Here is an 8,945-nt window from a genome sequence, read left to right as displayed (position 1 = left end):
TTTTATAACTGATGTCTCGTGATGTATATAAATCTTCTAAGTTTACAGCAGAGGTGTGAGAACCAGACCATGTTACTGGGTCAGAGCAACTGAAGATCTGATTACCGTAGGTCCAAAATGAACCACCTGAATGAGTTCAGACCAGCACAAATGATTTTAATATTCAAGACATAACTATTAAGTGGGCTCTATCGCTGTCTACATACAGTGCTTGATAACTTGTCAGACATCTGCTCCTCTCAAGTAGACTATAAACTAAAATGACAACCAAATCTAGTCTTTAGGTTTGTTTTACCAAATTGCTGAAGTTAACAGATATGAAAACTGAATAAGTAAAATTCATCATTCATTCATTCATCTTCTGTACCCGCTTATTCCTGTGAAGGGTCGCGGGGGTCTGCTGGAGCCTATCCCAGCTGTCATCGGGCGAGAGGCGGGGTACGCCCTAGACAGGTCTCCAGTCCATCGAATCGCTAACACAGAGAGACAGACAATCATTCACACTCACATGCACACCTACGGCCAATTTAGAATCACCAGTTAACCTAACGAGCATGTCTTTGGATGGTTCGAGGAAGCTGGAGTACCTGGAGAGAACCCACGCAGACACAGGGAGAACATGCAAACTCCACACAGAAAGGCCCAGCCGGCCCATGGATTTGAACCGGTGACCGTCTCGGAAGAAGAAAAATACACATTTAAACTATTTCTTGGTCACAGTAGTAACTGGTCCTCTGCTGACACTATTCTGTAAAAAAAGACAATTATTATTTTCATGCGTAATAGTAGTAGTAATAGTAATCTCTATTTCTTCTGTAATCTTTATTACAAAGTGAGGTCAACAGAGCATCCCAGGACATAGCTGGCTTTCCCGACTATTTACTTAACCAATAATATATATATATATATTGTTTTATGGATTCTGCTGAATATCCTTAAATGATAATTATGTACCCAGTAAGGTTTCATCACACCAGACTATCCTTTTCAGACCTGCTGTTCCGCCTGATGCCTCTACCCCATACACGGACGGGACTCTTAGGGGACTGGGCTGGTCCTTCCAGCAGCTGTCAGATTCCTTAATCAAACCTACCTGGGCAATTACAACTTAGAGGAACTGAACTTATTAGTCTGTGTACTTACTTCTAAAGTATCAGGCCCACTTAAATACTACTGTATTTATTGTTGTTTATACCTTGTTTTATACTGGGTTATAATGTGAAATCATTGTCCATATTTACCTTTGTTACATCTCCTATGTAAATTACGCAATTACCACTCATCCATTGCTTGAGCTAGCAACTGTTCTTATTTATACATTTTTATACTTTTGCAACGTACATACTTTTACTGTTGTTTTTCTTACTGATCCTGTGTGTTGCTGTTCTATCACTAATGCTACTGTAGTAATGCAACTTTCCCCACTGCGTAGCTCAATAAAGAATAACCATATCTCTCTTTTCTTTTGCTGATTCGCCTGCGAGGCTGAAATCAGGACAGGAAAATCCCAAATCTCGTCTTTGACAGGCGCATGCGCACTTTATGCCAGAATGAAATACGCGGACGTTGGATCAACTTCATAAGTTTATGTTTTGAACGGAAGAGTCTCGTCGCACTGAGGCTCAACTGACGTTAACGGAGGTTTTAACGCCTGATTTTTATGTTTTAAAACAAGTAATTCAAGTGCTTTTGCTTCCGCTGGAGGATTATGTCCGCTGGAGGACTCGAATAACGTGAGTGTCATTATGTTGAGTTAAAACCCGCCTTTCTGACCGTGTGACTCTGTTTCCAGTAATGATGTTTACTCGTTCCAGTTCAACAGGTAAAACTATTTCAAATAAATACAGCTCCTCTAAAAAAGGTCAGTGAAAGCCCCTGAACGAATCTAACTCTAGCTAGCTAAACACTGAATATAAATGTTTAGCACGATGTGAAAGATTCGTAGCTTAATTTGTGGACTGGGTGTTAAATAGTCAGTTTTTACAACGGAGTTTGGTGCGAGATTCGCTTTCCGTAAGCGAGAGTAAAAGCTACATTTACCTATTTTAAGTGGCTTTTTCTGTGTTTCACTTCCTCATTCAGTACAATGGGACTTTCCTCAGCTGTTAGTTTTATATATATATACAGCAACATTTTTATCATCATATCAGTGTTTAGCTTAAAATGACTTATTATTTAAATCTTATTTTATTAATTCGTCGACTGTCAATTCACCAAAACGGAAAAAAATGTATTGTTTTGTTGATAAAATGTCAGAAAATTGAGAAACAAGTCCAAGTCCAAAGATACATTGTCCAAACAACAATCTAAACCATTAACAATACTCATATGTATGTTTTCCTTTAATTAAAACGAACTAATTAGGGAGTTTTGAATATTAAACTAAGCTAAACTATTTAAAAAGAAGCTGATCCACCACAAACTTATTCACATCTTGACACAATCAAAGACATTCAACATATAAGTCAATGAAACATGCTCACAGAAAAGCAACATTTATTGTTTCGTTTGAGTTAATGATTGATTGACTTCAACACAGTCTTTATCTAGATTATAAATACAGTAAAACTTTACAACTTTAGACGGAGTATCGAGGGCTGTTTTTGGCAGACGGCAGAAGCAGCTGCGCCCTTAAAAAACTGCAGCTTCCTTCATGTTGCCCTTTGTCACATGCTGTGTTTTAATGACCGGAAATGATGCCTCTGCTGTACAGTGTCACAAGTTGTGATGGGACAAACTAGTAGCCACCAGGTCTATAATCTAATAATCTGTTATGCCTGTGATTAACTAAATAATTGTTTTAAATGTAAGGCAGCAGTGAAGCTAATCCTTTAAGAAGAATGGCTGGAGGTTTTTATTTGGAAGTGACTCAAATTATTAATTAATTGGTCATTTACATCGGCCATAATGACTTTAGACGTTCAAACTGTAAATGCTCATGTTGACATTGGCAGGCAAAAAAAATAATGGTATTATTATTTAATGGTGTTGTTTATTTTTTACAGGTTGAAGTGAACCGGCAGCACGCACAGTGAGGAGACGATGTGGTGGTTCCAGCAGGGTCTGTGTTTCCTGCCCGCCGCCCTGGTCATCTGGACGGTGGCGTCCTTCGTCTTCGCCTACATCACAGCGGTGGTGCTGAGACATGTCGACCCTCTGGTGCCTTACATCAGGTCTGGACAAACACACCTGAGGCCTGACACGCACCTCGATTACACTCACTGTCTCTTATATGAATGCACACTCACTAATGCACACGGCACTAATTGTAATAATTGGTACAGTACAACACAACGCAGTAGCACTACAAACCACAGCCTCCAGAATAAAAACACAGTTGAATCAGCATCTCTCTCAGTTATTTTAGACAAATGCTGAATACCATAACCTTCATAAGGATAAGATTTAGTGCAGGACTGTTATAATGCATGCATTAGTTTCCACTAGTGTAACTAATGAACTGGCAAGTGAGTGTATGTTTAGTTCTAGTACGAGTAAAATTGATAAGGTCAACACCTTGGTCTGTTTTTCATGTTTTCTAAGTTGTTCCTAAACTGTTTCTGTGTGTGTGTTTGTGTGTCAGCCATCAAGGAGTGTCATTGCTTTGGGGTGGGGGGTGCCTGGTCTGGTCTAGATGGGGGGCACATGTCAGGCATAAGATGGTCAATGTTATTTTATTTCTCCTGTCAGTGGTTTTAATGTTATGCCTGATCGATGTAAACTATTTAGTTTAGCTTTCAGATGCTTTCAAGCAAGTCAGATGTTAGTTTTATTGTTCATGTTTTCAAAGTTTCACTTCACTTGTTTGACAGACACTGTCTCAGGTGCCATTTTCTGTGAATGTTTGAGTATAAACTTTCATAGTTACATTTTTTTTTTTACATTAAACACTTTTATTTATTCAGACTTCTTCTCTAAACTTACATTTGTTTTGTGTTGCAGTGACACGGGAACGATAGCACCAGAGAGGTGTGTGTTTGGGATCATGTTGGACGTGTCATCCTTTTTAGGTAACACACACACTCTCCATGTTTAATTTACAACTGTAGTTCAGATGGTGAATCATAGGTTTCTTTCTTGATTTGTCAAAAAATGTATAGCGAATAAAGTAGTGCAGGAAGTGTGGATATTTGTAGATGTAGATACCAGGATGTAATGGAACTAATTCAGAAGAATTCACAAGAATTGGTGTCAGTACTTAGTCAGAATAATTTCTGATGATTAATTATCATATTAAGGATTTATTTATAATCTTTATAATCTTTCAGAGTTCAAGAGTTCATTATACAGCTGTTTTTTTATTTAATGAATGTGAGGGCCAGTGTTTCTGTGTGTGTAAAAAATAAATATGTCTACATTATGTACAGTATGAACTGACGTGGTCATTGTGTTTGCAGGTATAGCCACGGTGTACGTGCGTTACAAACAGGTGCAGGCTCTGACAGATGAGGATGAAGTCAAACTCCACAAACTAAACATCGCCGGGCTGGTGCTGGGCTGGATCAGCTCCTTCGGGATGTGTGTGGTGGCCAACTTCCAGGTGAGAGCTGCTGGTCTCAGATCAGTTCACACCTTGTCAGTTGTGTCTTTTAGTGTTGAACCTGTGAGCAGTGAGCCTGTGTGTGTGTGTGTGTGTCAGAGCAGAAGACCACCCTGTTCCCCGTTCACATACTGGGGGCGGTGCTGACCTTCGGGGTCGGAGCTTTATACATCCTGGTCCAGACGCTGCTCTCGCTCTACATGCAGCCTCACATCCACAGCAAGACCATCTTCTGGGTCCGTCTGGGCATCGGAGTCTGCACCCTGTGCAGCATCATCAGCAGTATCCTTAAACGCCATGAGTGATGGAGTCGGTCTACTCTGGTCATGTGTTTGTTTGGTGTACAGTCAGGTTGTCCATGTTGAACCATGTCTGCTTCTGAAAGCTCCTACAACGGAGACGTGAGCATCACAACTGGACCATGGAGCAATGGAAGAAGGTGGCCTGGTTTTATATATATATATTTTTTTTTTTACGTGGATGTACTGGTGTGTGTGCATTGCTTCCCTGGGGAGCACATGGAATCAGGATGCACTATGGGAAGAAGGCAAGCTGGCTGACAGTGTGATGCTTTGGGTAATGTTCTGCTGTTGCTCTTCATGTGGATGTTATCTGAGCATTGTTAGACGCCATGTACACCCTGTAGTAGAAACGGTATTCCCTATTCAGCAGGCACGAAGCAAAATGGTTCAGGAATGATTTGAGGAGCACAACAACGAGTTCAAGACCTACACAACATTGGACAGGTGGTCATAATGTTAAGGCTGGTCAGTGTGAACATCAATGCTCTGGTGCTGTAATCCTTAACAGCCTGTCAGTGTTTGTATCATCGGTGACCATGTACAGCAGTCTGAGGGGCGTGGACGTACCTCGTAAACTCCACTGGAACCCTGGAGACACGGTGAGTGTGGGAGCATTGTTAGAGTCAGTGCGTACAGTGTTGACCATGAAGTTGGAATAATTGAGTTCAATAATATGAAGATAAAAATAATACCTTAGTTTGAGAAAACGGAAATGTTTTCATCATTTAAGATTTTATTCATGAAAGTTCTCAGATGTTCCATTTTCTTGAACACAGGAGCTTTATGATTTCAATCATTTAGAAACCTGATCAAAAAGGTCCATCTGCAGACATTAAGTGCCATCTATCAGCACTTATCTTTAAATGTGATACTTTCAGGGTTACGTGGCTCACCTGGTCAGCACAGTGTCTGAATGGTGTCTGGCCTTCTCCTTCATCAGCTTCTTCCTCACCTACATCAGAGACTTTCAGGTACGTTTTTCTCATCTGTTCACCCACACAGCTGCTGTTGGTCTCAATGTTTAAACGGGAACATTTTGTAATTCCTTATCTGTATTTATTTTTTTTTTTAAATGCAGAAAATAAATCTGCGAGCAGAAGTAGATTTGCAGAGCAGCCACCTTTACGAAAGTTCGCACGGAGGCATCCCTGGGTCACGTCAGAACAAACGAGTTTCTGAATCCTCTCCACTGCTGGCTGGATCAACGTGACCTACAGCATAAAACTACTTTTACACCAATTTCCACGTTTTTCTAATCACATTGAAATAACCTACTGTAAATGTCGTTGTAGTAGCAACAGTTTGTACCTCAAGAGGTGATTGTGAGTCGCTGTCTGCCCTCTGTCTAACATAAGAGTCCTCGTGAACATACCGCTCCCTACAGGCGGTCAGTGAATACAACAGTAAACAAATCAAACTTTCCAACCTTCCAGTCATGCTTCATCTCGTTAGTCGTACTTCCAAGTGATTGCAGTGTGGTGAACTGATCACCATCTAAACCGCTGAGAGCTGGTCAAGATATATCAAGGCTATCTTATAATGTTCCTGTCATCAACCTATAACTTTAATTACAACTTACTAAGATCTCATTTAAGAAAAACAGCTACAGTGAAACCATACATTGATATATTGTATTTGTTATTCAGTGTTATTCAGTATCAGCTGATCCGAGTCCTGATCTGATCTTAAGCTTTGACGCTAGCCAACTACCACTAAAACAGAAGAAGATTTGACGTTGCAGGGATGTGGTGTTTATGGCAGACCAAAAACTAAAAACTACAAAATATCAGACTTGGCCGATCCGATCATTTAAAAAAATGCCTGGATCGGCCCCAGCACCAACCAGGACATCCCTGGTTTGTGTTGTCATTAGCTGCATTAAACTACCAGTTTAAACTGTCAAAACAAGGTCCAGTTTCCTGCATTGTTTGATTTTTAATATTGCCTCAGTTTGGTAGATAACAAGAGGATGAGCTAATTGACTTTAGCTCTTGTAATCTGTCTGAACCGCCTATCAGCAAACATCTTGCTTAATAAAAACTAAAGGTAACCAATTAGCTATCTTTTTAAGCTATCCCCACTTAGCCAACGTCGAGAGCAGTCGAGAAGAAATGTGAGTTCCTTTACTCTCAAAAAGCTGATTATCATTTTGTTGTGTTTACTGTTCTATCAACTTAAAATTGTCAAGGGCATCTCCAAAGAAGTTCAGACTACAAACTGGACTCTACATTAACTCACTGTCACTCCTTGTGGTACAGATTGGTATTACACGACGGGCTGGGACTAACTGGTGAGCGTACTAATTTCAGTATGCATGGGTATCTTTGACATAATCTCAAAACTGTCACTTATTTAGATACTTTTAGGACATTTTGAATGTTTTAAATTAAAATACTTCCATGTGTCTCTTTAAGAACATTTTATTAGAGACTTTCTAATTCAGTGCGCCCAAACTTATCATCCCTCTAGTGGCACTCTATGTAGTTAGATATTCAGGTCTGGATGTTGTCTGAGATTTCTGCCTCCGCCTCAATAATCTGGACGAGAATGAAATTTAGTTTTAGCAGCGCCTCACTGAAAAACTCATCACCTCCATGGTAGCGGAGAAGTATAAACAAATCTACAAACTCAGACAAAAAACCAAAACCTGTCTGACTGGAGAGATGTTACTAGCAGGAGAGGTGTTAGCTCAAACTATAAAGCCACAGATGATGTTTTTGCACATTTCCCTCAAACTATGTCAATGCCACTGCACTTCGCATCAATACGTTTTAAAAACTGTCATTTATCGATCATTACTGCTGGTCTAGTCACATGTCTGGGAGCCCGCTGAGGGCAGATGGGTCATTATAACCAGCTGATTAATAAACTACTAGTTTAAGCCAACTGGGTTAAGCTTACAGTTTTTCCAGTATCATCTTGTTGTGAGGCTGAATGACATTTATTTTTTTTATCTAGCATGGTTATTTTCTTTCTTTTATTTTGTTAGGCAGCTGCAGAACTGGTTTGACAGCAACTGACAAATGTGAAATTATGGTAACCGGTGCTAAACTCCAGTGTGCCATTGAAATAACTATACATTTTGACAGTGTCTAATTAATTTGATATGTTTGTACAAAAAGAGAGAGATTTAAAATAGAAATTAGATTTCCCTATTCTGTCTGCAAGTGAATTTCACAGCAGAAACCTTGAGGCTCCAGTAAATCCTACAGCTGGAAAAGTTTTTTGTTCAAGGATCCACTCAATAATTTAAATACAGCAGTCTGACCAATCAGAGCTACTGCCACTCTGTGGACTGAAAAGATAAGAAAATAGGTTTTGATTTTAAGGTGTAAAACTTAATTCTTGGCCTATTTTCTAATCATTATTGTCACAGACTATAAAGGAATACTCGCCATCTGAAAAAACAAATCTTTTACTCGGTGCTCTGAACCGTTTATACCATACCATAACTAGCTTGATAAATTAATCATGAATTAAATGCATTAAAATATGAGAATGTAGCTTTACACCTTCCACTAGAGTCTGCGGCTACTCTGTCAAACTTGGCCAGTTAACTTTAAAAGCCAGTTTTTGAAACTTTTCTTGGCACAGTTTAATATAACACTTAGCTTTTATATTAGTTCAGTAAACTAATAAACTAAAAGCTTACACAATATTGAACATTAAATCAGAATTTTTTTCTGTTCGTTAGGTTTAGGATTGATTCACTGCAGTTTATTTTTACTTGGTTCCAGTTCTTGTGTGATTTATGATAAACTAAGGCCTTTGAAAGTCTCTGTTCTGAGCTAAGCTTTGACCAAATGTCTAGTTAGAGTGTTTTGACTTGAATGGCAGTGCTGACATGGTAAACATAAAGACAACAGTCTCTAAAGTAAACTAACCGATATTAAAAACGCCATTGTCGACGCTATGTTTGATTATTGTAAGAGTTTTTCTCACTGACTGCTTAGTGCCTGCTGCCAATTAACAGCTACAAATATTAAATGAGATAAAATGCTACTTAAACTTTAAACTCTTTCCTCTGCGCTGTAACATTTGCTGGCATCATATGTACATTATCCATGTTGAGACTAATAAATATCAATTTGTTATTTCCATTT

The 8,945-nt window shown here is 39.2% G+C and overlaps 1 protein-coding gene across 1 annotated transcript; it reads left to right on the top strand.

Annotated features, from left to right (window-relative positions):
- Window positions 1-1,581: 1,581 nt before the first annotated feature.
- dram2b (DNA-damage regulated autophagy modulator 2b) lies at window positions 1,582-7,728 on the top strand. Its single transcript, XM_084543008.1, has 8 exons — window positions 1,582-1,733; window positions 3,006-3,173; window positions 3,943-4,010; window positions 4,398-4,540; window positions 4,645-4,822; window positions 5,359-5,441; window positions 5,721-5,813; window positions 5,921-7,728. The coding sequence occupies exons 2-8, from the start codon at window positions 3,043-3,045 to the stop codon at window positions 6,050-6,052; spliced, it is 828 nt and encodes a 275-aa protein (XP_084399134.1). The 5' UTR covers window positions 1,582-1,733; window positions 3,006-3,042; the 3' UTR covers window positions 6,053-7,728.
- The last annotated feature ends 1,217 nt before the right edge of the window (window positions 7,729-8,945 follow it).

Source organism: Chelon labrosus (assembly GCF_963514085.1).
Source record: "Chelon labrosus genome assembly, chromosome: 4".
Lineage (NCBI taxonomy): Eukaryota > Metazoa > Chordata > Actinopteri > Mugiliformes > Mugilidae > Chelon > Chelon labrosus.
This window is presented reverse-complemented; position numbering and strand designations above follow the sequence as displayed.

Coding starts and splice junctions, on each gene's coding strand:
- dram2b (XM_084543008.1), top strand. CDS start 3,043: ATGTGGTGGTTCCAGCAGGGTCTGTGTTTCCTGCCCGCCGCCCTGGTC. Junction 3,174..3,942: donor CCTCTGGTGCCTTACATCAG/GTCTGGACAAAC, acceptor TTTGTGTTGCAG/TGACACGGGAACGATAGCAC. Junction 5,814..5,920: donor CCTACATCAGAGACTTTCAG/GTACGTTTTTCT, acceptor TTTTAAATGCAG/AAAATAAATCTGCGAGCAGA.